The following is a 27476-nucleotide window of genomic DNA, read 5'->3' as shown; positions in this document are numbered from 1 at the left end:
TGACTCACTGGAGAAGGAGAGGTTCCCCTCACACACTGACTCACTGGAGAAGGTGATGTTCCCCTCACACACTGACTCACTGGAGAAGGTGATTCCCCTCACACACTGACTCACTGGAGAAGGTGATTCCCCTCACACACTGACTCACTGGAGAAGGTGATTCCCCTCACACACTGCCTCACTGGAGAAGGTGAGGTTCCCCTCACACACTGACTCACTGGAGAAGGTGAGGTTCCCCTCACACACTGACTCACTGGAGAAGGTGATTCCCCTCACACACTGACTCACTGGAGAAGGTGATTCCCCTCACACACTGACTCACTGGAGAAGGTGATTCCCCTCACACACTGACTCACTGAGAGAAGGTAATTCCCCTCACACACTGACTCACTGGAGAAGGTGATTCCCCTCACACACTGACTCACTGGAGAAGGTGAGGTTCCCCTCACACACTGACTCACTGGAGAAGGTGATTCCCCTCACACACTGACTCACTGGAGAAGGTGATTCCCCTCACACACTGACTCACTGGAGAAGGTGATTCCCCTCACACACTGACTCACTGGAGAAGGTGAGGTTCCCCTCACACACTGACTCAGCGGAGAAGGTGAGGTTCCCCTCACACACTGACTCACTGGAGAAGGTGATTCCCCTCACACACTGACTCACTGGAGAAGGTGAATCCCCTCACACACTGACTCACTGGAGAAGGTGATTCCCCTCACACACTGACTCACTGGAGAAGGTGAGGTTCCCCTCACACACTGACTCAGTGGAGAAGGTGAGGTTCCTCTCACACACTGACTCACTGGAGAAGGTGAGGTTCCCCTCGCACACTGACTCACTGGAGAAGGTGATTCCCCTCACACACTGACTCACTGGAGAAGGTGATTCCCCTCACACACTGACTCACTGGAGAAGGTGAGGTTCCCCTCACACACTGACTCACTGGAGAAGGTGAGGTTCCCCTCACACACTGACTCACTGGAGAAGGTGAGGTTCCCCTCACGCACTGACTCACTGGAGAAGGTGAGGTTCCCCTCACGCACTGACTCACTGGAGAAGGTGAGGTTTCCCTCACGCACTGACTCACTGGAGAAGGTGAGGTTCCCCTCACGCACTGACTCACTGGAGAAGGTGAGGTTCCCCTCACGCACTGACTCACTGGAGAAGTTGAGGTTCCCCTCACACACTGACTCACTGGAGAAGGTGAGGTTCCCCTGACACACTGACTCACTGGAGAAGGTGATTCCCCTCACACACGGACTCACTGGAGAAGGTGAGGTTCCCCTCACGCACTGACTCACTGGAGAAGGTGATTCACCTCACACACTGACTCACTGGAGAAGGTGAGGTTCCCCTCACACACTCACTCACTGGAGAAGGTGAGGTTCGCCTCACACACTCACTCACTGGGGAAGGAGAGGTTCCCCTCACACACTGACTCACTGGAGAAGGTGATGTTCCCCTCACACACTGACTCACTGGAGAAGGTGATTCCCCTCACACACTGACTCACTGGAGAAGGTGATTCCCCTCACACACTGACTCACTGGAGAAGGTGAGGTTCCCCTCACACACTGACTCACTGTAGAAGGTGAGGTTCCCCTCACGTACTGACACACTGGAGAAGGTGATTCCCCTCACACACTGACTCACTGGAGAAGGTGAGGTTCCCCTCACACACTGACTCACTGGAGAAGGTGAGGTTCCCCTCACACACTGACTCACTGGGGAAGGAGAGGTTCCCCTCACACACTGACTCACTGGAGAAGGTGAGGTTCCCCTCACACACTGACTCACTGGAGAAGGTGATTCCCCTCACACACTGACTCACTGGAGAAGGTGATTCCCCTCACACACTGACTCACTGGAGAAGGTGATTCCCCTCACACACTGCCTCACTGGAGAAGGTGAGGTTCCCCTCACACACTGACTCACTGGAGAAGGTGAGGTTCCCCTCACACACTGACTCACTGGAGAAGGTGATTCCCCTCACACACTGACTCACTGGAGAAGGTGATTCCCCTCACACACTGACTCACTGGAGAAGGTGATTCCCCTCACACACTGACTCACTGAGAGAAGGTAATTCCCCTCACACACTGACTCACTGGAGAAGGTGATTCCCCTCACACACTGACTCACTGGAGAAGGTGAGGTTCCCCTCACACACTGACTCACTGGAGAAGGTGATTCCCCTCACACACTGACTCACTGGAGAAGGTGATTCCCCTCACACACTGACTCACTGGAGAAGGTGATTCCCCTCACACACTGACTCACTGGAGAAGGTGAGGTTCCCCTCACACACTGACTCAGCGGAGAAGGTGAGGTTCCCCTCACACACTGACTCACTGGGGAAGGTGATTCCCCTCACACACTGACTCACTGGAGAAGGTGAATCCCCTCACACACTGACTCACTGGAGAAGGTGATTCCCCTCACACACTGACTCACTGGAGAAGGTGAGGTTCCCCTCACACACTGACTCAGTGGAGAAGGTGAGGTTCCTCTCACACACTGACTCACTGGAGAAGGTGAGGTTCCCCTCGCACACTGACTCACTGGAGAAGGTGATTCCCCTCACACACTGACTCACTGGAGAAGGTGATTCCCCTCACACACTGACTCACTGGAGAAGGTGAGGTTCCCCTCACACACTGACTCACTGGAGAAGGTGAGGTTCCCCTCACACACTGACTCACTGGAGAAGGTGAGGTTCCCCTCACGCACTGACTCACTGGAGAAGGTGAGGTTCCCCTCACGCACTGACTCACTGGAGAAGGTGAGGTTTCCCTCACGCACTGACTCACTGGAGAAGGTGAGGTTCCCCTCACGCACTGACTCACTGGAGAAGGTGAGGTTCCCCTCACGCACTGACTCACTGGAGATGTTGAGGTTCCCCTCACACACTGACTCACTGGAGAAGGTGAGGTTCCCCTGACACACTGACTCACTGGAGAAGGTGATTCCCCTCACACACTGACTCACTGGAGAAGGTGAGGTTCCCCTCACGCACTGACTCACTGGAGAAGGTGATTCACCTCACACACTGACTCACTGGAGAAGGTGAGGTTCCCCTCACACACTCACTCACTGGAGAAGGTGAGGTTCGCCTCACACACTGACTCACTGGGGAAGGAGAGGTTCCCCTCACACACTGACTCACTGGAGAAGGTGATGTTCCCCTCACACACTGACTCACTGGAGAAGGTGATTCCCCTCACACACTGACTCACTGGAGAAGGTGATTCCCCTCACACACTGACTCACTGGAGAAGGTGAGGTTCCCCTCACACACTGACTCACTGGAGAAGGTGAGGTTCCCCTCACGTACTGACACACTGGAGAAGGTGATTCCCCTCACACACTGACTCACTGGAGAAGGTGAGGTTCCCCTCACACACTGACTCACTGGAGAAGGTGAGGTTCCCCTCACACACTGACTCACTGGGGAAGGAGAGGTTCCCCTCACACACTGACTCACTGGAGAAGGTGAGGTTCCCCTCACACACTGACTCACTGGAGAAGGTGATTCCCCTCACACACTGACTCACTGGAGAATGTGATTCCCCTCACACACTGACTCACTGGAGAAGGTGATTCCCCTCACACACTGACTCACTGGAGAAGGTGAGGTTCCCCTCACGCACTGACTCACTGGAGAAGGTGAGGTTCCCCTCATGCACTGACTCACTGGAGAAGGTGAGGTTCCCCTCACGCACTGACTCACTGGGGAAGGAGAGGTTCCCCTCACACACTGACTCACTGGAGAAGGTGAGGTTCCCCTCACACACTGACTCACTGGAGAAGGTGAGGTTCCCCTCACACACTCACTCTCTATCCCGCCTGAAGCATCGATATCCTGGGATATTTAGTTGCCAATCATGCCCTTCCCTCAACCAAGTCTCAGTAATAGCAATAACATCATACTCCCAGGTACTAATCCAAGCCCTAAGTTCATCTGCCTTACCTACTACACTTTTTGCGTTAAAACAAATGCACCTCAGACCACCAGTCCCTTTGCGTTCATGATCTGCTTGCTGCCTACTCTTTCCCTTAGTCACGCTGACTTCATTATCTAGTTCCTTACAGGCTTTAGTTACTACCTCCTTACTGTCCACTGACCTCCTCATTTGGTTCCCATCCCCCTGCCACATTAGTTTATCTGAATGTTTAAAGTGACCACCCCCCCCCAAAATTTACAAAGTAAATTCCAACCCCCCAATGAAAATTACAGTAAGTATTTGCCCAGGCGGGGAATTGAAAGTGCGGGAGTGCCAGCTGCCAGACTGAAGATCATGGCGGGACCATAAGATTGTCAGTAAATATATTTAAATGGATTTGTTTTAATGATTTAAATATGGAAATTGAGGTCCCATTGACCAGTGGCAAGGGGGCCACCAAGGAGCCAGGAGCATCGGGCCAGGCCCTCCCAGCGTCGGCCTCCGAGGCAGACCTCAGCCGGAACAATCTTTCGGCCCCCACCCCCACCGGCACGGAGCCCGACACCGTGGGCTTGGTAAAATCCTGTCCCAAGAGTGTGCAGGTTCAGAGGGACCTGGGGGTCATGTGCATCTATCTTTGAAGGTGACAGGACATATTGAGAGAGTGGTTAGAAAACCATATGGGATCTTGGGATTCATAAACAGAGACATTGAGTACAAAAGCAGGGAAGTTATACTGAACCTTTATAAAGCTCTGGTTAGGCCCCAACTAGAATATTACATCCAGTTCAGATCACCACACTTCAGGAAAGTTGTGAGGGTTCTTGAGAGGGTATAGAGGAGATTTATCAGAATGGTTCCAAGGATGAGGCATATTAGCTACAAGGTTAGATTGGAAAAGTTGGGGATGTTCTCCTTGGAGCAAAGGAGATTGAGGGGAGATTTAATAGAGGTGTACAAGATGATGACAGGTTTAGATAAGGTAGACAAAGAAAGATTGTTCACATTAGCTAATGGTACAAGGTCTAAGGGACACAGATTGAAGGTTTTGGACAAGAGATGCAGGAGGCTATGGGAGAAAGAACTTTTTTACGCAGTATTAATGACCTGGAACCTGTTGCCCACGCGGGTGGTGGAGGCAGAGACAATGAATGATTTCAAAAGGAAATTGAATGGGCACTTGAAGGAAATAAACTTGCAGGACTACAGGGATAGAGCAGGGCAGTAGGACTGACTGGATAGCTCTACAGAGAACAAGCATGAACCCCCTCTGCTGAAATGACTCTAGGACTCTAAAAGTTGATTCATACCGTTCTTCAAAATCTTTTCCAATCATTTTCCCAACACCCAGGTTATGCTGACTGGCCTATAATTACTCAGTCTATCCCTTCCTCCCTTTTTATACAACGGTACAATGTTAGCAGTTCTCCAGTCCTCTGACACCACGGCTGTAGCTTAGAGGATTGGAAAATGATGGTCAGAGCCTCCATTATTTCCTCCCTTGCTTCTTTTAGCAGCCTAGGATACATTTCATCTGGGCTTAGTGATTTATCCACTTTCTAAGATCCTGACCCCTCAATATTTCCTCTCTCACTATGTTTATCCCATCTGGTATTTCACACTGCTCCTCCTTAACAACAAAATCTGTATCGTTCCCCCTCTTTTGTGAAGACAGGCGCAAGTATTCATTAAGAACCATGCCACACATCTTCCGCCTCTCCACGCACGTTACTTTTTTGGTTTCTAATCAGCTCGACTGTTTACTTAGTCAACCTCTTGCTTTTTATGTATTTATAAAACATCTTTGCATTTTCCTTGATTTTACTTATTTTTTCATACCCTTTCTCTGCTTTCCTAATTTCTGTTTTAATTTCACACTGCATTTTCTATCCTCCTCTAGGCTTCCTGCAGCATTGACACCTCAGTAGCTGACATAAACCTCCATTTGTCACCTTATCCTACTCTGCATGCTCTTTGACATCCAGCGGGATCTAGTCTTGGAAGTCCCACCCTTTTTCTTTGTGGGAACATATTTGTTCTGAACCCTCCTTATCCTCCTTGAAGATAAATTAACGTTAGAGCAGTGGGAGACATTCAGGTCGCCGTTTCCAGTCCACTTTTTCCAAATCACATCTCCTGCTGAGCTGTACAATTCTATTTGCTTCCCCCCACCCACTCACCATGGCCAGAAGCTGTGGTTGGGACTCGGTGCATCCAGGTACAGCCCCAAGTCACCCTCACCCACTGAGAAAGGTTTTCATTTCGAGACCCAAGGCTATGGAGTCCTGGGGCCCAGCTTTCATTATAAAAAAGTGCAGGATAAGATGATCCAACAGTATTCCAAGATCAAAAATCCCTGCAGCAGATCAAGAACATCAGTGGATGAGAGGTGTTGATAAACTCTGTGCCACCAGCAGTGCCTTTATTTGAAATGTTGCTTCCTGTTTTCCAGGTCTTCTTGAAGTTGAAAGTCTATTCGAAACACTCTGATTTTAACCCTGAGAGGGTGGGCATGGTGTCCACTGCATGCCGCTCCCTGTGCCAGTGGGTGTTGGCCCTAGAGCACTATCACGAAGTCCGCAAGGTAGGGAGCAGCTCCTGGGAGCTCATCATCAAACCTTCATGCTGTCTGGGAGCTTTGTACTGCAGCTGCAGAGAGACGCCTTGGCCTATAGAAGATGAGAACATATTCGGAACCAAAGTTGAGTGAGAGTTTATACAAGGGAGAGATGGACAGTACAGTACATTGAGAATACAGTACACCTGAGTCCAGGCCAGGAGGGTCTGTGTGAGTAAGGACAGGAGGGTCTGTGTGAGTCCTGGACAGGAGGGTCTGTGTGAGTCAGGACAGGAGGGTCTGTGTGAGTCCTGGACAGGAGGGTCTGTGTGAGTCAGGACAGGAGGGTCTGTGTGAATCCTGGACAGGAGGGTCTGTGAGTCCAGGACAGGAGGGTATGTGTGAGTCAGGACAGGAGGGTCTGTGAGTCCAGGACAGGAGGGTCTGTGTGAGTCCTGGACAGGAGGGTCTGTGTGAGTCCTGGACAGGAGGGTCTGTGTGAGTCAGGACAGGAGGGTCTGTGTGAGTCCTGGACAGGAGGGTCTGTGAGTCCAGGACAGGACGGTATGTGTGAGTCAGGACAGGAGGGTCTGTGAGTCCAGGACAGGAGGGTCTGTGAGTCCAGGACAGGAGGGTCTGTGTGAGGCCTGGACAGGAGGGTCTGTGAGTCCAGGACAGGAGGGTCTGTGAGTCCAGGACAGGAGGGTCTGTGTGAGTCCTGGACAGGAGGGTCTGTGAGTCCAGGACAGGAGGTCTGTGTGAGTCCTGGACAGGAGGGTCTGTGAGTCCAGGACAGGAGGGTCTGTGAGTCCAGGACAGGAGGGTCTGTGTGAGTCCTGGACAGGAGGGTCTGTGAGTCCAGGACAGGAGGGACTGTGAGTCCAGGACAGGAGGGTCTGTGTGAGTCCAGGACAGGAGGGTCTGTGTGAGTCCTGGACAGGAGGGTCTGTGAGTCCAGGACAGGAGGGTCTGTGAGTCCAGGACAGGAGGGCCTGTGTGAGTCCTGGACAGGAGGGTCTGTGAGTCCAGGACAGGAGGTCTGTGTGAGTCCTGGACAGGAGGGTCTGTGAGTCCAGGACAGGAGGGCCTGTGTGAGTCCTGGACAGGAGGGTCTGTGAGTCCAGGACAGGAGGTCTGTGTGAGTCCTGGACAGGAGGGTCTGTGTGAGTCCTGGACAGGAGGGTCTGTGAGTCCAGGACAGGAGGGCCTGTGTGAGTCCTGGACAGGAGGGTCTGTGAGTCCAGGACAGGAGGTCTGTGTGAGTCCAGGACAGGAGGGTCTGTGAGTCCAGGACAGGAGGGTCTGTGTGAGTCCTGGACAGGAGGGTCTGTGAGTCCAGGACAGGAGGGTCTGTGTGAGGCCTGGACAGGGGGGCCTGTGCGTCCAGGAAAGGAGGGTCTGTGAGTGTCCAGAACAGGAGGGTCTGTGTGTGTCCAGAACAGGAGGGTCTGTGTGTGTCCAGAACAGGAGGGTCAGTGTGTGTCCAGGACAGGAGAATCTGTGTGAGTCCAGGACAGGAGGTCTGTGTGTGTCCAGAACAGGAGGGTCGGGGTGTGTCCAGATCAGGAGGGTCTGTGTGTGTCCAGGACAGGAGGATCTGTGTGTGTCCAGGAAAGGAGGTCTGTGTGAGTCCAGGACAGGAAGGTCTGTGTGAGTCCTGGACAGGAGGGTCTGTGAGTCCAGGACAGGAAGGCCTGTGTGAGTCCTGGACAGGAGGGTCTGTGAGTCCAGGACAGGAGGTCTGTGTGAGTCCTGGACAGGAGGGTCTGTGAGTCCAGGACAGGAGGGTCTGTGTGAGTCCTGGACAGGAGGGTCGGTGAGTCCAGGACAGGAGGGTCTGTGTGAGGCCTGGACAGGAGGGCCTGTGCGTCCACGACAGGAGGCTCTGTGAGTGTCCAGAACAGGAGGGTCTGTGTGTGTCCAGAACAGGAGGGTCTGTGTGTGTCCAGAACAGGAGGGTCAGTGTGTGTCCAGGACAGGAGAATCTGTGTGAGTCCATGACAGGAGGTCTGTGTGTGTCCAGAACAGGAGGGTCGGGGTGTGTCCAGATCAGGAGGGTCTGTGTGTGTCCAGGACAGGAGGATCTGTGTGTGTCCAGGAAAGGAGGTCTGTGTGAGTCCAGGACAGGAAGGTCTGTGTGAGTCCTGGACAGGAGGGTCTGTGAGTCCAGGACAGGAGGGCCTGTGTGAGTCCTGGACAGGAAGGTCTGTGTGAGTCCAGGACAGGAGGGTCTGTGTGAGGCCTGGACAGGGGGGCCTGTGCGTCCAGGACAGGAGGGTCTGTGAGTGTCCAGAACAGGAGGATCTGTGTGTGTCCAGATCAGGAGGGTCTGTGTGTGTCCAGGACAGGAGGTCTGTGTGAGTCCTGGACTGGAGGGTCTGTGAGTCCAGGACAGGAGGGTCTGTGTGAGTCCTGGACAGGAGGGTCTGTGAGTCCAGGAAAGGAGGGCCTGTGTGAGTCCTGGACAGGAGGGTCTGTGAGTCCAGGACAGGAGGGCCTGTGTGAGTCCTGGACAGGAGGGTCTGTGAGTCCAGGACAGGAGGGCCTGTGTGAGTCCTGGACAGGAGGGTCTGTGAGTCCAGGACAGGAGGTCTGTGTGAGTCCTGGACAGGAGGGTCTGTGTGAGTCCTGGACAGGAGGGTCTGTGAGTCCAGGACAGGAGGGCCTGTGTGAGTCCTGGACAGGAGGGTCTGTGAGTCCAGGACAGGAGGTCTGTGTGAGTCCTGGACAGGAGGGTCTGTGAGTCCAGGACAGGAGGGTCTGTGTGAGTCCTGGACAGGGGGGTCTGTGAGTCCAGGACAGGAGGGTCTGTGTGAGGCCTGGACAGGAGGGCCTGTGCGTCCAGGACAGGAGGATCTGTGAGTGTCCAGAATAGGAGGGTCTGTGTGTGTCCAGAACAGGAGGGTCTGTGTGTGTCCAGAACAGGAGGGTCAGTGTGTGTCCAGGACAGGAGAATCTGTGTGAGTCCAGGACAGGAGGTCTGTGTGTGTCCAGAACAGGAGGGTCGGGGTGTGTCCAGATCAGGAGGGTCTGTGTGTGTCCAGGACAGGAGGATCTGTGTGTGTCCAGGAAAGAGGTCTGTGTGAGTCCAGGACAGGAAGGTCTGCGTGAGTCCAGGACAGGAGGATCTGTGTGCATCCAGGAAAGGAGGTCTGTGTGAGTCCAGGACAGGAAGGTCTGTGTGAGTCCAGGACAGGAGGATCTGTGTGAGTCCAGGACATGAGGATCTGTGTGAGTCCAGGACAGGAGGATCTCTGTGAGTCCAGGACAGGAGAATCTGTGTGAGTCCAGGACAGGAGGTCTGTGTGTGTCCAGATCAGGAGGGTCTGTGTGTGTCCAGAACAGGAGGGTCGGTGTGAGTCCAGGTCAGGAGGGTCTGTGTGTGTCCAGGACAGGAGGATCTGTGTGTGTCCAGGAAAGGAGGTCTGTGTGAGTCCAGGACAGGAAGGTCTGTGTGAGTCCAGGACAGGAGGATCTGTGTGTGTCCAGGAAAGGAGGTCTGTGTGAGTCCAGGACAGGAAGGTCTGTGTGAGTCCAGGACAGGAGGATCTGTGTGAGTCCAGGACAGGAGGATCTGTGTGAGTCCAGGACAGGAGGATCTGTGTGAGTCCAGGACAGGAGGGTCTGTGTGAGTCCAGGACAGGAGGGTCTGTGTGAGTCCTGGACAGGAGGGTCTGTGTGAGTCCAGGACAGGAGGGTCTGTGTGTGTCCAGCACAGGAGGGTCTGTGTGAGTCCAGGACAGGAGGGTCTGTGTGAGTCCAGGACAGGAGGGTCTGTGTGAGGCCAGGACAGGATGTCTGTGTGAGTCCAGGACAGGAGGGTCTGTGTGAGTCCTGGACAGGAGGATCTGTGTGAGTCCAGGACAGGAGGGTCTGTGTGTGTCCAGGACAGGAGGGTCTGTGAGTCCAGTACAGGAGGGTCTGTGTGTGTCCAGGACAGGAGGGTCTGTGAGTCCACGACAGGAGGGTCTGTGTGTGATTCCAGGACAGGAAGGTCTGTGTGTGTCCAGGACAGGAGGATCTGTGTGAGTCCAGGACAGGAGGGTCTGTGTGTGTCCAGGACAGGAGGGTCTGTGAGTCCAGGACAGGAGGGTCTGTGTGAGTCCAGGACAGGAAGGTCTGTGTGAGTCCTGGACAGGAAGGTCTGTGTGAGTCCTGGACAGGAAGGTCTGTAAGTCCAGGACAGGAGGGTCTGTGAGTCCAGGACAGGAAGGTCTGTGTGAGTCCTGGACAGGAAGGTCTGTAAGTCCAGGACAGGAGGGTCTGTGTGAGTCCAGGACAGGAAGGTCTGTGTGAGTCCTGGACAGGAAGGTCTGTAAGTCCAGGACAGGAGGGTCTGTGAGTCCAGGACAGGAAGGTCTGTGTGAGTCCTGGACAGGAATGTCTGTAAGCCCAGGACAGGAGGGTCTGTGTGGGTCCAGGACAGGAAGGTCTGTGTGAGTCCAGGACAGGAAGGTCTGTGAGTCCAGGACAGGAAGGTCTGTGTGAGTCCTGGACAGGAAGGTCTGTAAGTCCAGGACAGGAGGGTCTGTGTGAGTCCAGGACAGGAGGGTCTGTGTGAGTCCTGGACAGGAGGGTCTGTGTGAGTCCAGGAGAGGAAGGTTTGTGTGTGTCCAGGACAGGAGGATCTGTGTGTGTCCAGGACAGGAGGATCATGTGTGAGTCCAGGACAGGAAGGTCTGTGAGTCCAGGACAGGAAGGTCTGTGTGAGTCCTGGACAGGAAGGTCTGTGAGTCCTGGACAGGAGGATCTGTGTGAGTCCAGGACAGGAGGGTCTGTGTGAGTCCAGGACAGGAAGGTCTGTGAGTCCTGGACAGGAAGGTCTGTGAGTCCAGGACAGGAGGATCTGTGTGAGTCCAGGACAGGAGGGTCTGTGTGTGTCCAGGACAGGAGGATCTGTGTGAGTCCAGGACAGGAGGGTCTGTGTGAGTCCAGGACAGGAAGGTCTGTGAGTCCAGGACAGGAAGGTCTGTGTGAGTCCTGGACAGGAAGGTCTGTGAGTCCAGGACAGGAGGGTCTGTGTGAGTCCAGGACAGGAGGATCTGTGTGAGTCCAGGACAGGAGGGTCTGTGTGAGTCCAGGACAGGAGGGTCTGTAAGTGTCCAGGACAGGAGGGTCTGTGAGTGTCCAGGACAGGAGGGTCTGTGAGTGTCCAGGACAGGTGGGTCTGTGTGATTCCAGGACAGGAGGGTCTGTAAGTGTCCAGGACAGGAGGGTCTGTGAGTGTCCAGGACAGGAGGGTCTGTAAGTGTCCAGGACAGGAGGGTCTGTAAGTGTCCAGGACAGGAGGGTCTGTGAGTGTCCAGGACCGGAGGGTCTGTGTGAGTCCAGGACAGGAGGGTCTGTGTGATTCCAGGACAGGAGGGTCTGTAAGTGTCCAGGACAGGAGGGTCTGTGTGAGTCCAGGACAGGAGGGTCTGTGTGATTCCAGGACAGGAGGGTCTGTAAGTGTCCAGGACAGGAGGGTCTGTGAGTGTCCAGGACAGGAGGGTCTGTGTGAGTCCAGGACAGGAGGGTCTGTGTGTGTCCAGGACAGGAGGGTCTGTCTGATTCCAGGACAGGAGGGTCTGTGAGTGTCCAGGACAGGAGGGTCTCTGAGTGTCCAGGACAGGAGGGTCTGTGTGAGTCCAGGACAGGAGGGTCTGTGTGAGTCAGGACAGGAGGGTCTGTGTGTGTCCAGGACAGGAGGGTCTGTGAGTGTCCAGGACAGGAGGTCTGTGTGTGTCCCGGACAGGAGGGTCTGTGTGAGTCCAGGACAGGAGGGTCTGTGTGAGTCCAGGACAGGAGGATCTGTGTGAGTCCAGGACAGGAGGATCTGTGTGAGTCCAGGACAGGAGGATCTCTGTGAGTCCAGGACAGGAGGGTCTGTGTGAGTCCAGGACAGGAGGGTCTGTGTGAGTCCTGGACAGGAGGGTCTGTGTGAGTCCAGGACATGAGGGTCTGTGTGAGTCCAGGACAGGAGGTCTGTGTGAGTCCAGGACAGGAGGGTCTGTGTGTGTCCAGCACAGGAGGGTCTGTGTGAGTCCAGGACAGGAGAGTCTGTGTGAGTCCAGGACAGGAGGGTCTGTGTGAGGCCAGGACAGGATGTCTGTGTGAGTCCAGGACAGGAGGGTCTGTGTGAGTCCTGGACAGGAGGATCTGTGTGAGTCCAGGACAGGAGGGTCTGTGTGTGTCCAGGACAGGAGGGTCTGTGAGTCCAGGACAGGAGGGTCTGTGTGTGTCCAGGACAGGAGGGTCTGTGAGTCCAGGACAGGAGGGTCTGTGTGTGATTCCAGGACAGGAAGGTCTGTGTGTGTCCAGGACAGGAGGATCTGTGTGAGTCCAGGACAGGAGGGTCTGTGTGTGTCCAGGACAGGAGGGTCTGTGAGTCCAGGACAGGAGGGTCTGTGTGAGTCCAGGACAGGAAGGTCTGTGTGAGTCCTGGACAGGAAGGTCTGTGTGAGTCCTGGACAGGAAGGTCTGTAAGTCCAGGACAGGAGGGTCTGTGTGAGTCCTGGACAGGAGGATCTGTGTGAGTCCAGGACAGGAGGGTCTGTGTGTGTCCAGGACAGGAGGGTCTGTGAGTCCAGGACAGGAGGGTCTGTGTGTGTCCAGGACAGGAGGGTCTGTGAGTCCAGGACAGGAGGGTCTGTGTGTGATTCCAGGACAGGAAGGTCTGTGTGTGTCCAGGACAGGAGGATCTGTGTGAGTCCAGGACAGGAGGGTCTGTGTGTGTCCAGGACAGGAGGGTCTGTGAGTCCAGGACAGGAGGGTCTGTGTGAGTCCAGGACAGGAAGGTCTGTGAGTCCTGGACAGGAAGGTCTCTGTGAGTCCTGGACAGGAAGGTCTGTAAGTCCAGGACAGGAGGATCTGTGTGAGTCCAGGACAGGAAGGTCTGTGTGAGTCCTGGACAGGAAGGTCTGTAAGTCCAGGACAGGAGGGTCTGTGAGTCCAGGACAGGAAGGTCTGTGTGAGTCCTGGACAGGAATGTCTGTAAGTCCAGGACAGGAGGGTCTGTGTGAGTCCAGGACAGGAAGGTCTGCGTGAGTCCAGGACAGGAAGGTCTGTGAGTCCAGGACAGGAAGGTCTGTGTGAGTCCTGGACAGGAAGGTCTGTAAGTCCAGGACAGGAGGGTCTGTGTGAGTCCAGGACAGGAGGGTCTGTGTGAGTCCTGGACAGGAGGGTCTGTGTGAGTCCAGGAGAGGAAGGTTTGTGTGTGTCCAGGACAGGAGGATCTGTGTGTGTCCAGGACAGGAGGATCATGTGTGAGTCCAGGACAGGAAGGTCTGTGAGTCCAGGACAGGAAGGTCTGTGTGAGTCCTGGGCAGGAAGGTCTGTGAGTCCAGGACAGGAGGGTCTGTGTGAGTCCAGGACAGGAGGATCTGTGTGAGTCCAGGACAGGAGGGTCTGTGTGAGTCCAGGACAGGAAGGTCTGTGAGTCCAGGACAGGAAGGTCTGTGTGAGTCCTGGACAGGAGGATCTGTGTGAGTCCAGGACAGGAGGGTCTGTGTGAGTCCAGGACAGGAAGGTCTGTGAGTCCTAAACAGGAAGGTCTGTGAGTCCAGGACAGGAGGGTCTGTGTGACTCCAGGACAGGAGGATCTGTGTGAGTCCAGGACAGGAGGGTCTGTGTGTGTCCAGGACAGGAGGATCTGTGTGAGTCCAGGACAGGAGGGTCTGTGTGTGTCCAGGACAGGAGGGTCTGTGAGTCCAGGACAGGAGGGTCTGTGTGAGTCCAGGACAGGAAGGTCTGTGTGAGTCCTGGACAGGAAGGTCTGTGTGAGTCCTGGACGGGAAGGTCTGTAAGTCCAGGACAGGAGGGTCTGTGAGTCCAGGACAGGAAGGTCTGTGTGAGTCCTGGATAGGAAGGTCTGTAAGTCCAGGACAGGAGGGTCTGTGTGAGTCCAGGACAGGAAGGTCTGTGTGAGTCCTGGACAGGAAGGTCTGTAAGTCCAGGACAGGAGGGTCTGTGAGTCCAGGACAGGAAGGTCTGTGTGAGTCCTGGAAAGGAAGGTCTGTAAGTCCAGGACAGGAGGGTCTGTGTGAGTCCAGGACAGGAGGGTCTGTGTGAGTCCTGGACAGGAGGGTCTGTGTGAGTCCTGGAGAGGAAGGTTTGTGTGTGTCCAGGACAGGAGGATCTGTGTGTGTCCAGGACAGGAGGATCTGTGTGAGTCCAGGACAGGAAGGTCTGTGAGTCCAGGACAGGAAGGTCTGTGTGAGTCCTGGACAGGAAGGTCTGTGAGTCCAGGACAGGAGGGTCTGTGTGAGTCCAGGACAGGAGGATCTGTGTGAGTCCAGGACAGGAGGGTCTGTGAGTCCAGGACAGGAAGGTCTGTGTGAGTCCTGGACAGGAGGATCTGTGTGAGTCCAGGACAGGAGGGTCTGTGAGTCCAGGACAGGAAGGTCTGTGTGAGTCCTGGACAGGAAGGTCTGTGAGTCCAGGACAGGAGGGTCTGTGTGAGTCCAGGACAGGAGGATCTGTGTGAGTCCAGGACAGGAGGGTCTGTGAGTCCAGGACAGGAAGGTCTGTGTGAGTCCAGGACAGGAAGGTCTGTGAGTCCAGGACAGGAAGGTCTGTGTGAGTCCTGGACAGGAGGATCTGTGTGAGTCCAGGACAGGAGGGTCTGTGTGAGTTCAGGACAGGAAGGTCTGTGAGTCCTGGACAGGAAGGTCTGTGAGTCCAGGACAGGAGGGTCTGTGTGAGTGCAGGACAGGAGGAGCTGTGTGAGTCCAGGACAGGAGGGTCTGTGTGTGTCCAGGACAGGAGGATCTGTGTGAGTCCAGGACAGGAGGGTCTGTGTGAGTCCAGGACAGGAAGGTCTGTGAGTCCAGGACAGGAAGGTCTGTGTGAGTCCTGGACAGGAAGGTCTGTGACTCCAGGACAGGAGGGTCTGTGTGAGTCCAGGACAGGAGGATCTGTGTGAGTCCAGGACAGGAGGGTCTGTGTGAGTCCAGGACAGGAGGGTCTGTAAGTGTCCAGGACAGGAGGGTCTGTGAGTGTCCAGGACAGGTGGGTCTGTGTGATTCCAGGACAGGAGGGTCTGTAAGTGTCCAGGACAGGAGGGTCTGTAAGTGTCCAGGACAGGAGGGTCTGTGTGAGTCCAGGACAGGAGGGTCTGTGTGATTCCAGGACAGGAGGGTCTGTAAGTGTCCAGGACAGTAGGGTCTGTGTGAGTCCAGGACAGGAGGGTCTGTGTGATTCCAGGACAGGAGGGTCTGTAAGTGTCCAGGACAGGAGGGTCTGTGAGTGTCCAGGACAGGAGGGTCTGTGTGAGTCCAGTACAGGAGGGTCTGTGTGTGTCCAGGACAGGAGGGTCTGTGTGATTCCAGGACAGGATGGTCTGTGAGTGTCCAGGACAGGAGGGTCTCTGAGTGTCCAGGACAGGAGGGTCTGTGTGAGTCCAGGACAGGAGGGTCTGTGTGAGTCAGGTCAGGAGGGTCTGTGTGTGTCCAGGACAGGAGGGTCTGTGAGTGTCCAGGACAGGAGGTCTGTGTGTGTCCCGGACAGGAGGGTCTGTGTGTGTCCAGGACAGGAGGGTCTGTGAGTGTCCAGGACAGGAGGTCTGTGTGTGTCCCGGACAGGAGGGTCTGTGTGAGTCCAGGACAGGAGGGTCTGTGTGAGTCCAGGACAGGAGGGTCTGTGTGAGTCAGGACAGGAGGGCCTGTGTGAGTCCAGGACAGGAGGGTCTGTGTGAGTCAGGACAGGAGGGTCTGTGTGTGTCCAGGACAGGAGGATCTGTGTGTGTCCAGGACAGGAGGATCTGTGTGAGTCATGACAGGAGGGTCTGTGTGAGTCCAGGACAGGAGGATCTGTAAGTGTCCAGGACAGGAGGGTCTGTGTGAGTCCAGGACAGGAGGGTCTGTGTGAGTCCAGGACAGGAGGGTCTGTGTGTGTCCAGGACAGGAGGATCTGTGTGAGTCAGGACAGGAGGATCTGTGTGAGTCAGGACAGGAGGATCTGTGTGAGACCAGGACAGCAGGGTCTGTGTGAGTCAGGACAGGAGGGTCTGTGTGTGTCCAGGACAGGAGGATCTGTGTGAGTCAGGACAGGAGGATCTGTGTGAGTCCAGGACAGGAGGATCTGTGTGAGTCCAGGACAGGAGGGTCTGTGTGAGTCAGGACAGGAGGGTCTGTGTGTGTCCAGGACAGGAGGATCTGTGTGAGTCAGGACAGGAGGATCTGTGTGTGTCCAGGACAGGAGGATCTGTGTGAGTCCAGGACAGGAGGGTCTGTGTGTGTCCAGGACAGGAGTGTCTGTGTGAGTCCAGTACAGGAGGGTCTGTGTGAGTCCAGGACAGGAGGTCTGTGTCGGTCCAGGACAGGAGGGTCTGTGAGTCCAGGACAGGAGTGTCTGTGTGAGTCCAGGACAGGAGGGTCTGTGTGAGTCAGGACAGGAGGTCTGTGTGAGTCCAGGACAGGAGTGTCTGTGTGAGTCCAGTACAGGAGGGTCTGTGTGAGTCCAGGACAGGAATGTCTGTGTGAGTCCAGGACAGGAGGGTCTGTGTGAGTCCAGGACAGGAGGTCTGTGTAGGTCCAGGACAGGAGGGTCTGTGAGTCCAGGACAGGAGTGTTTGTGTGAGTCCAGGACAGGAGGGTCTGTGTGAGTCAGGACAGGAGTGTCTGTGTGAGTCCAGTACAGGAGGGTTTGTGTGACTCCAGGACAGGAGGGTTTGTGTGAGTCCAGGACAGGAGTGTCTGTGTGAGTCCAGGACAGGAGGGTTTGTGTGACTCCAGGACAGGAGGGTTTGTGTGAGTCCAGGACAGGAGTGTCTGTGTGAGTCCAGTACAGGAGGGTTTGTGTGACTCCAGGACAGGAGGGTTTGTGTGAGTCCAGGACAGGAGTGTCTGTGTGAGTCCAGGACAGGAGGTCTGCGTGAGTCCAGGACAGGAGTGTCTGTGTGAGTCCAGTCCAGGAGGGTTTGTGTGACTCCAGGACAGGAGGGTTTGTGTGAGTCCAGGACAGGAGTGTCTGTGTGAGTCCAGGACAGGAGGGTCTGTGTGAGTCCAGGACAGGACGGTCTGTGAGTCCAGGACAGGAGGGTCTGTGTGAGTCCAGGACAGGAGGGTTTGTGTGAGTCCAGGACAGGAGGTCTGTGTAGGTCCAGGACAGGAGGGTCTGTGTGAGTCCAGGACAGGAGGGTCTGTGTGAGTCAGGACAGGAGTGTCTGTGTGAGTCCAGGACAGGAGGGTTTGTGTGAGTCCAGGACAGGAGTGTCTGTGTGAGTCCAGGACAGGAGTGTCTGTGTGAGTCCAGGACAGGAGGGTCTGTGTGAGTCCAGGACAGGAGGGTTTGTGTGAGTCAGGACAGGAGTGTCTGTGTGAGTCCAGGACAGGAATGTCTGTGTGAGTCCAGTACAGGAGGGTCTGTGTGAGTCCAGGACAGGAGTGTCTGTGTGAGTCCAGGACAGGAGGGTCTGTGTGAGTCCAGGACAGGAGGTCTGTGTAGGTCCAGGACAGGAGGGTCTGTGAGTCCAGGACAGGAGTGTCTGTGTGAGTCCAGGACAGGAGGGTCTGTGTGAGTCAGGACAGGAGGTCTGTGTGAGTCCAGGACAGGAGTGTCTGTGTGAGTCCAGTACAGGAGGGTTTGTGTGAGTCCAGGACAGGAGGGTTTGTGTGAGTCCAGGACAGGAGTGTCTGTGTGAGTCCAGGACAGGAGGGTCTGTGTGAGTCAGGACAGGAGGTCTGTGTGAGTCAGGACAGGAGTGTCTGTGTGAGTCCAGTACAGGAGGGTTTGTGTGAGTCCAGGACAGGAGGGTTTGTGTGAGTCCAGGACAGGAGGGTCTGTGTGAGTCCAGTACAGGAGGGTTTGTGTGAGTCCAGGACAGGAGGGTTTGTGTGAGTCCAGGACAGGAGGGTCTGTGAGTCCAGGACAGGAAGGTCTGTGTGAGTCCTGGATAGGAAGGTCTGTAAGTCCAGGACAGGAGGGTCTGTGTGTGTCCAGGACAGGAAGGTCTGTGAGTCCAGGACAGGAAGGTCTGTGTGAGTCCTGGACAGGAGGATCTGTGTGAGTCCAGGACAGGAGGGTCTGTGTGAGTGCAGGACAGGAGGATCTGTGTGAGTCCAGGACAGGAGGGTCTGTGTGTGTCCAGGACAGGAGGATCTGTGTGAGTCCAGGACAGGAGGGTTTGTGTGAGTCTAGGACAGGAGGTCTGTGTAGGTCCAGGACAGGAGGGTCTGTGTGAGTCCAGGACAGGAGGGTCTGTGTGAGTCAGGACAGGAGTGTCTGTGTGAGTCCAGGACAGGAGGGTTTGTGTGAGTCCAGGACAGGAGTGTCTGTGTGAGTCCAGGACAGGAGTGTCTGTGTGAGTCCAGGACAGGAGGGTCTGTGTGAGTCCAGGACAGGAGGGTTTGTGTGAGTCAGGACAGGAGTGTCTGTGTGAGTCCAGGACAGGAATGTCTGTGTGAGTCCAGTACAGGAGGGTCTGTGTGAGTCCAGGACAGGAGTGTCTGTGTGAGTCCAGGACAGGAGGGTCTGTGTGAGTCCAGGACAGGAGGTCTGTGTAGGTCCAGGACAGGAGGGTCTGTGAGTCCAGGACAGGAGTGTCTGTGTGAGTCCAGGACAGGAGGGTCTGTGTGAGTCAGGACAGGAGGTCTGTGTGAGTCCAGGACAGGAGTGTCTGTGTGAGTCCAGTACAGGAGGGTTTGTGTGAGTCCAGGACAGGAGGGTTTGTGTGAGTCCAGGACAGGAGTGTCTGTGTGAGTCCAGGACAGGAGGGTCTCTGTGAGTCAGGACAGGAGGTCTGTGTGAGTCAGGACAGGAGTGTCTGTGTGAGTCCAGTACAGGAGGGTTTGTGTGAGTCCAGGACAGGAGGGTTTGTGTGAGTCCAGGACAGGAGGGTCTGTGTGAGTCCAGTACAGGAGGGTTTGTGTGAGTCCAGGACAGGAGGGTTTGTGTGAGTCCAGGACAGGAGGGTCTGTAAGTCCAGGACAGGAGTGTCTGTGTGAGTCCAGGACAGGAGGGTCTGTGTGAGTCCTGGACAGGAGGGTCTGTGTGAGTCCTGGAGAGGAAGGTTTGTGTGTGTCCAGGACAGGAGGATCTGTGTGTGTCCAGGACAGGAGGATCTGTGTGAGTCCAGGACAGGAAGGTCTGTGAGTCCAGGACAGGAAGGTCTGTGTGAGTCCTGGACAGGAAGGTCTGTGAGTCCAGGACAGGAGGGTCTGTGTGAGTCCAGGACAGGAGGATCTGTGTGAGTCCAGGACAGGAGGGTCTGTGTGTGTCCAGGACAGGAAGGTCTGTGAGTCCAGGACAGGAAGGTCTGTGTGAGTCCTGGACAGGAGGATCTGTGTGAGTCCAGGACAGGAGGGTCTGTGTGAGTGCAGGACAGGAGGATCTGTGTGAGTCCAGGACAGGAGGGTCTGTGTGAGTCCAGGACAGGAAGGTCTGTGAGTCCAGGACAGGAAGGTCTGTGTGAGTCCTGGACAGGAAGGTCTGTGAGTCCAGGACAGGAGGGTCTGTGTGAGTCCAGGACAGGAGGATCTGTGTGAGTCCAGGACAGGAGGGTCTGTGTGAGTCCAGGACAGGAGGGTCTGTAAGTGTCCAGGACAGGAGGGTCTGTGAGTGTCCAGGACAGGAGGGTCTGTGAGTGTCCAGGACAGGTGGGTCTGTGTGATTCCAGGACAGGAGGGTCTGTAAGTGTCCAGGACAGGAGGGTCTGTGAGTGTCCAGGACAGGAGGGTCTGTAAGTGTCCAGGACAGGAGGGTCTGTAAGTGTCCAGGACAGGAGGGTCTGTGAGTGTCCAGGACAGGAGGGTCTGTGTGAGTCCAGGACAGGATGGTCTGTGTGATTCCAGGACAGGAGGGTCTGTAAGTGTCCAGGACAGGAGGGTCTGTGTGAGTCCAGGACAGGAGGGTCTGTGTGATTCCAGGACAGGAGGGTCTGTAAGTGTCCAGGACAGGAGGGTCTGTGAGTGTCCAGGACAGGAGGGTCTGTGTGAGTCCAGGACAGGAAGGTCTGTGTGTGTCCAGGACAGGAGGGTCTGTGTGATTCCAGGACAGGATGGTCTGTGATTGTCCAGGACAGGAGGGTCTCTGAGTGTCCAGGACAGGAGGGTCTGTGTGAGTCCAGGACAGGAGGGTCTGTGTGAGTCAGGACAGGAGGGTCTGTGTGTGTCCAGGACAGGAGGGTCTGTGAGTGTCCAGGACAGGAGGTCTGTGTGTGTCCCGGACAGGAGGGTCTGTGTGAGTCCAGGACAGGAGGTCTGTGTAGGTCCAGGACAGGAGGGTCTGTGTGAGTCAGGACAGGAGGGTTTGTGTGAGTCCAGGACAGGAGGGTCTGTGTGAGTCAGGACAGGAGTGTCTGTGTGAGTCCAGGACAGGAGGGTTTGTGTGAGTCCAGGACAGGAGTGTCTGTGTGAGTCCAGGACAGGAGGGTCTGTGTGAGTCCAGGACAGGAGGGTCTGTGAGTCCAGGACAGGAGGGTCTGTGTGAGTCCAGGACAGGAGGGTTTGTGTGATTCCAGGACAGGAGGTCTGTGTAGGTCCAGGACAGGAGGGTCTGTGTGAGTCCAGGACAGGAGGGTCTGTGTGAGTCCAGGACAGGAGTGTCTGTGTGAGTCCAGGACAGGAGGGTCTGTGTGAGTCCAGGACAGGAGGTCTGTGTAGGTCCAGGACAGGAGGGTCTGTGTGAGTCAGGACAGGAGGTCTGTGTGAGTCCAGGACAGGAGTGTCTGTGTGAGTCCAGTACAGGAGGGTTTGTGTGAGTCCAGGACAGGAGGGTTTGTGTGAGTCCAGGACAGGAGTGTCTGTGTGAGTCCAGGACAGGAGGGTCTGTGTGAGTCAGGACAGGAGGTCTGTGTGAGTCCAGGACAGGAGTGTCTGTGTGAGTCCAGGACAGGAGGGTCTGTGAGTCCAGGACAGGAGGGTCTGTGTGAGTCCAGGACAGGAGGGTTTGTGTGAGTCCAGGACAGGAGGTCTGTGTAGGTCCAGGACAGGAGGGTCTGTGTGAGTCCAGGACAGGAGGGTCTGTGTGAGTCAGGACAGGAGTGTCTGTGTGAGTCCAGTACAGGAGGGTCTGTGTGAGTCCAGGACAGGAGGGTCTGTGTGAGTCAGGACAGGAGTGTCTGTGTGAGTCCAGGACAGGAGGGTCTGTGTAGGTCCAGGACAGGAGGGTTTGTGTGAGTCCAGGACAGGAGGTCTGTGTAGGTCCAGGACAGGAGGGTCTGTGTGAGTCCAGGACAGGAGGGTCTGTGTGAGTCAGGACAGGAGTGTCTGTGTGAGTCCAGTACAGGAGGGTCTGTGTGAGTCCAGGACAGGAGGGTCTGTGTGAGTCAGGACAGGAGTGTCTGTGTGAGTCCAGGACAGGAGGGTCTGTGTAGGTCCAGGACAGGAGGGTTTGTGTGAGTCCAGGACAGGAGGTCTGTGTAGGTCCAGGACAGGAGGGTCTGTGTGAGTCCAGGACAGGAGGGTCTGTGTGAGTCAGGACAGGAGGGTTTGTGTGAGTCCTGGACAGGAGGGTCTGTGTGAGTCAGGACAGGAGTGTCTGTGTGAGTCCAGGACAGGAGGGTTTGTGTGAGTCCAGGACAGGAGTGTCTGTGTGAGTCCAGGACAGGAGGGTCTGTGTGAGTCCAGGACAGGAGGGTTTGTGTGAGTCAGGACAGGAGTGTCTGTGTGAGTCCAGGACAGGAGTGTCTGTGTGAGTCCAGGACAGGAGGATCTGTGTGAGTCCAGGACAGGAGGATCTCTGTGAGTCCAGGACAGGAGGGTCTGTGTGAGTCAGGACAGGAGGGTCTGTGTGAGTCAGGACAGGAGGGTCTGTGTGAGTCCAGTACAGGAGGGTCTGTGTGAGTCCAGTACAGGAGGGTCTGTGTGAGTCCAGGACAGGAGGGTTTGTGTGAGTCCAGGACAGGAGGGTCTGTGTGAGTCCAGTACAGGAGGGTCTGTGTGAGTCCAGTACAGGAGGGTCTGTGTGAGTCCAGGACAGGAGGGTTTGTGTGAGTCTAGGAAAGGAGTGTCTGTGTGAGTCCAGGACAGGAGGGTCTGTGAGTCCAGGACAGGAGTGTCTGTGTGAGTCAGGACAGGAGGGTTTGTGTGAGTCCAGTACAGGAGGGTCTGTGTGAGTCCAGGACAGGAGGGTTTGTGTGAGTCCAGGACAGGAGGGTCTGTGAGTCCAGGACAGGAGTGTCTGTGTGAGTCAGGACAGGAGGGTCTGTGTGAGTCCAGGACAGGAGGGTCTGTGTGAGTCCAGGACAGGAGTGTCTGTGTGAGTCCAGGACAGGAGGGTCTGTGTGAGTCCAGGACAGGAGGGTTTGTGTGAGTCAGGACAGGAGTGTCTGTGTGAGTCCACGACAGGAGTGTCTGTGTGAGTCCAGGACAGGAGGATCTGTGTGAGTCCAGGACAGGAGGATCTCTGTGAGTCCAGGACAGAAGGGTCTGTGTGAGTCAGGACAGGAGGGTCTGTGTGAGTCAGGACAGGAGGGTCTGTGTGAGTCCAGTACAGGAGGGTCTGTGTGAGTCCAGTACAGGAGGGTCTGTGTGAGTCCAGGACAGGAGGGTTTGTGTGAGTCCAGGACAGGAGGGTCTGTGTGAGTCCAGTACAGGAGGGTCTGTGTGAGTCCAGTACAGGAGGGTCTGTGTGAGTCCAGGACAGGAGGGTATGTGTGAGTCTAGGACAGGAGTGTCTGTGTGAGTCCAGGACAGGAGGGTCTGTGAGTCCAGGACAGGAGTGTCTGTGTGAGTCAGGACAGGAGGGTTTGTGTGAGTCCAGTACAGGAGGGTCTGTGTGACTCCAGGATAGGAGGGTCTGTGAGTCCAGGACAGGAGTGTCTGTGTGAGTCAGGACAGGAGGGTCTGTGTGAGTCCAGGACAGGAGGGTCTGTGTGAGTCTAGGACAGGAGGGTCTGTGTGAGTCCAGTACAGGAGGGTCTGTGTGAGTCCAGGACAGGAGTGTCTGTGTGAGTCAGGACAGGAGTGTCTGTGTGAGTCCAGGACAGGAGGGTCTGTGTAGGTCCAGGACAGGAGGTCTGTGTAGGTCCAGGACAGGAGGGTCTGTGTGAGTCCAGTACAGGAGGGTTTGTGTGAGTCCAGGACAGGAGGGTTTGTGTGAGTCCAGGACAGGAGGGTTTGTGTGAGTCCAGGACAGGAGTGTCTGTGTGAGTCCAGTACAAGAGGGTCTGTGTGAGTCCAGTACAGGAGGGTTTGTGTGAGTCCAGGACAGGAGTGTCTGTGTGAGTCCAGTACAGGAGGGTCTGTGTGAGTCCAGGACAGGATGGTCTGTGTGAGTCCAGTACAGGAGGGTCTGTGTGAGTCCAGGACAGGAGGGTCTGTGTGAGTCCAGGACAGGAGGGTCTGTGTGAGTCCAGGACAGGAGGTCTGTGTAGGTCCAGTACAGGAGGGTCTGTGTGAGTCCAGTACAGGAGGGTCTGTGTGAGTCCAGTACAGGAGGGTTTGTGTGAGTCCAGGACAGGAGGGTCTGTGTGAGTCCAGTACAGGAGGGTTTGTGTGAGTCCAGGACAGGAGGGTTTGTGTGAGTGCAGGACAGGAGGTCTGTGTAGGTCCAGGACAGGAGTGTCTGTGTGAGTCCAGGACAGGAGGGTCTGTGTGAGTCCAGTACAGGAGGGTTTGTGTGAGTCCAGGACAGGAGGGTTTGTGTGAGTGCAGGACAGGAGGTCTGTGTAGGTCCAGGACAGGAGTGTCTGTGTGAGTCCAGGACAGGAGGGTCTCTGAGTGTCCAGGACAGAAGTTTCTGTGTGAGTCAGTACAGGAGGGTCTGTGTGAGTCCAGTACAGGAGGGTCTGTGTGATTCCAGGACAGGAGGGTCTGTGAGTGTCCAGGACAGGAGGGTCTCTGAGTGTCCAGGACAGGAGTGTCTGTGTGAGTCCAGTACAGGAGGGTCTGTGTGAGTCCAGGACAGGAGGGTCTGTGAGTCCAGGACAGGAGGGTCTGTGTGAGTCCAGGACAGGAGGGTCTGTGTGAGTCCAGGACAGGAGGTCTGTGTAGGTCCAGTACAGGAGGGTCTGTGTGAGTCCAGTACAGGAGGGTCTGTGTGAGTCCAGTCCAGGAGGGTTTGTGTGAGTCCAGGACAGGAGGGTCTGTGTGAGTCCAGTACAGGAGGGTTTGTGTGAGTCCAGGACAGGAGGGTTTGTGTGAGTGCAGGACAGGAGGTCTGTGTAGGTCCAGGACAGGAGTGTCTGTGTGAGTCCAAGACAGGAGGGTCTGTGTGAGTCCAGTACAGGAGGGTTTGTGTGAGTCCAGGACAGGAGGGTTTGTGTGAGTGCAGGACAGGAGGTCTGTGTAGGTCCAGGACAGGAGTGTCTGTGTGAGTCCAGGACAGGAGGGTCTGTGAGTGTCCAGGACAGGAGGGTCTCTGAGTGTCCAGGACAGGAGTGTCTGTGTGAGTCAGTACAGGAGGGTCTGTGTGAGTCCAGGACAGGAGGGTCTCTGAGTGTCCAGGACAGGAGTGTCTGTGTGAGTCCAGTACAGGAGGGTCTGTGTGAGTCCAGGACAGGAGGGTCTGTGAGTCCAGTACAGGAGGGTCTGTGTGAGTCCAGGACCGGAGGGTTTGTGTGAGTCCAGGACAGGAGGGTCTGTGTGAGTCCAGGACAGGAGGTCTGTGTGAGTCCAGGACAGGAGGGTTTGTGTGAGTCCAGGACAGGAGGGTTTGTGTGAGTCCAGGACAGGAGGGTTTGTGTGAGTCCAGGACAGGAGGGTCTGTGTGAGTCAGGACAGGAGTGTCTGTGTGAGTCCAGGACAGGAGCGTCTGTGTGAGTCAGGACAGGAGTGTCTGTGTGAGTCCAGGAGAGGAGGGTTTGTGTGAGTCCAGGACAGGAGGGTCTGTGTGAGTCAGGACAGGAGTGTCTGTGTGAGTCCAGGACAGGAGGGTCTGTGTGATTCCAGTACAGGAGGGTATGTGTGAGTCCAGGACAGGAGGTCTGTGTGAGTCCAGGACAGGAGTGTCTGTGTGAGTCCAGGACAGGAGGGTTTGTGTGAGTCCAGGACAGGAGTGTCTGTGTGAGTCCAGGACAGGAGTGTCTGTGTGAGTCCAGTACAGGAGGGTTTGTGTGAGTCCAGTACAGGAGGGTCTGTGTGAGTCCAGGACAGGAGGGTCTGTGTGTGTCCAGTACGGGAGGGTTTGTGTGAGTCCCGTACAGGAGGGTTTGTGTGTGTCCAGTACAGGAGGGTTTGTGTGAGTCCAGTACAGGAGTGTCTGTGTGTGTCCAGTACAGGAGGGTTTGTGTGAGTCCAGTACAGGAGGGTTTGTGTGAGTCCAGTACAGGAGGGTCTGTGTGTGTCCAGTACAGGAGGGTTTGTGTGAGTCCAGTACAGGAGGGTTTGTGTGAGTCCAGTACAGGAGGGTTTGTGTGAGTCCAGGACAGGAGTGTCTGTGTGAGTCCAGTACAGGAGTGTCTGTGTGTGTCCAGTACAGGAGGGTTTGTGTGAGTCCAGGACAGGAGGGTCTGTGTGAGTCCAGTACAGGAGGGTTTGTGTGAGTCCAGTACAGGAGGGTTTGTGTGAGTCCAGTACAGGAGGGTCTGTGTGAGTCCAGGACAGGAGGGTCTGTGTGTGTCCAGGACAGGAGGGTCTGTGTGTGTCCAGTACAGGAGGGTTTGTGTGAGTCCAGTACAGGAGGGTTTGTGTGAGTCTAGGACAGGAGGGTCTGTGTGTGTCCAGGACAGGAGGGTCTGTGTGAGTCCAGTACAGGAGGGTCTGTGTGAGTCCAGTACAGGAGTTTCTGTGTGAGTCCAGGACAGGAGTGTCTGTGTGAGTCCAGTACAGGAGGGTTTGTGTGAGTCCAGGACAGGAGGGTTTGTGTGAGTCCAGTACAGGAGGGTTTGTGTGAGTCTAGGACAGGAGGGTCTGTGTGTGTCCAGGACAGGAGGGTCTGTGTGTGTCCAGTACAGGAGGGTTTGTGTGAGTCCAGTACAGGAGGGTTTGTGTGAGTCTAGGACAGGAGGGTCTGTGTGAGTCCAGTACAGGAGGGTCTGTGTGAGTCCAGTACAGGAGTGTCTGTGTGAGTCCAGTACAGGAGGGTCTGTGTGAGTCCAGGACAGGAGGGTCTGTGTGAGTCAGGACAGGAGTGTCTGTGTGAGTCCAGGACAGGAGGGTCTGTGTAGGTCCAGGACAGGAGGGTTTGTGTGAGTCCAGGACAGGAGGTCTGTGTAGGTCCAGGACAGGAGGGTCTGTGTGAGTCCAGGACAGGAGGGTCTGTGTGAGTCAGGACAGGAGGGTTTGTGTGAGTCCTGGACAGGAGGGTCTGTGTGAGTCAGGACAGGAGTGTCTGTGTGAGTCCAGGACAGGAGGGTTTGTGTGAGTCCAGGACAGGAGTGTCTGTGTGAGTCCAGGACAGGAGGGTCTGTGTGAGTCCAGGACAGGAGGGTTTGTGTGAGTCAGGACAGGAGTGTCTGTGTGAGTCCAGGACAGGAGTTTCTGTGTGAGTCCAGGACAGGAGGATCTGTGTGAGTCCAGGACAGGAGGATCTCTGTGAGTCCAGGACAGGAGGGTCTGTGTGAGTCAGGACAGGAGGGTCTGTGTGAGTCAGGACAGGAGGGTCTGTGTGAGTCCAGTACAGGAGGGTCTGTGTGAGTCCAGTACAGGAGGGTCTGTGTGAGTCCAGGACAGGAGGGTTTGTGTGAGTCCAGGACAGGAGGGTCTGTGTGAGTCCAGTACAGGAGGGTCTGTGTGAGTCCAGTACAGGAGGGTCTGTGTGAGTCCAGGACAGGAGGGTTTGTGTGAGTCTAGGAAAGGAGTGTCTGTGTGAGTCCAGGACAGGAGGGTCTGTGAGTCCAGGACAGGAGTGTCTGTGTGAGTCAGGACAGGAGGGTTTGTGTGAGTCCAGTACAGGAAGGTCTGTGTGAGTCCAGGACAGGAGGGTTTGTGTGAGTCCAGGACAGGAGGGTCTGTGAGTCCAGGACAGGAGTGTCTGTGTGAGTCAGGACAGGAGGGTCTGTGTGAGTCCAGGACAGGAGGGTCTGTGTGAGTCCAGGACAGGAGTGTCTGTGTGAGTCCAGGACAGGAGGGTCTGTGTGAGTCCAGGACAGGAGGGTTTGTGTGAGTCAG

General features: G+C 55.7%; 1 protein-coding gene across 1 annotated transcript in view; it reads left to right on the top strand.

Annotated features, from left to right (window-relative positions):
• LOC137364330 (dynein axonemal heavy chain 6-like) overlaps positions 1–27476 on the top strand; it is a 1069890-nt gene that overhangs the window by 470329 nt on the left and 572085 nt on the right. Inside the window, exon 14 of the mRNA XM_068027612.1 lies at positions 6403–6534. Within this exon, the coding sequence (XP_067883713.1) occupies positions 6403–6534 (132 nt within the window). The remainder of the gene's footprint in view (positions 1–6402; positions 6535–27476) is intronic.

This window comes from Heterodontus francisci, unplaced genomic scaffold (assembly GCF_036365525.1).
Source record: "Heterodontus francisci isolate sHetFra1 unplaced genomic scaffold, sHetFra1.hap1 HAP1_SCAFFOLD_484, whole genome shotgun sequence".
Lineage (NCBI taxonomy): Eukaryota > Metazoa > Chordata > Chondrichthyes > Heterodontiformes > Heterodontidae > Heterodontus > Heterodontus francisci.
Note: the sequence above shows the minus strand (reverse complement) of the source record. Positions and strands in the feature narration are given on the sequence as shown.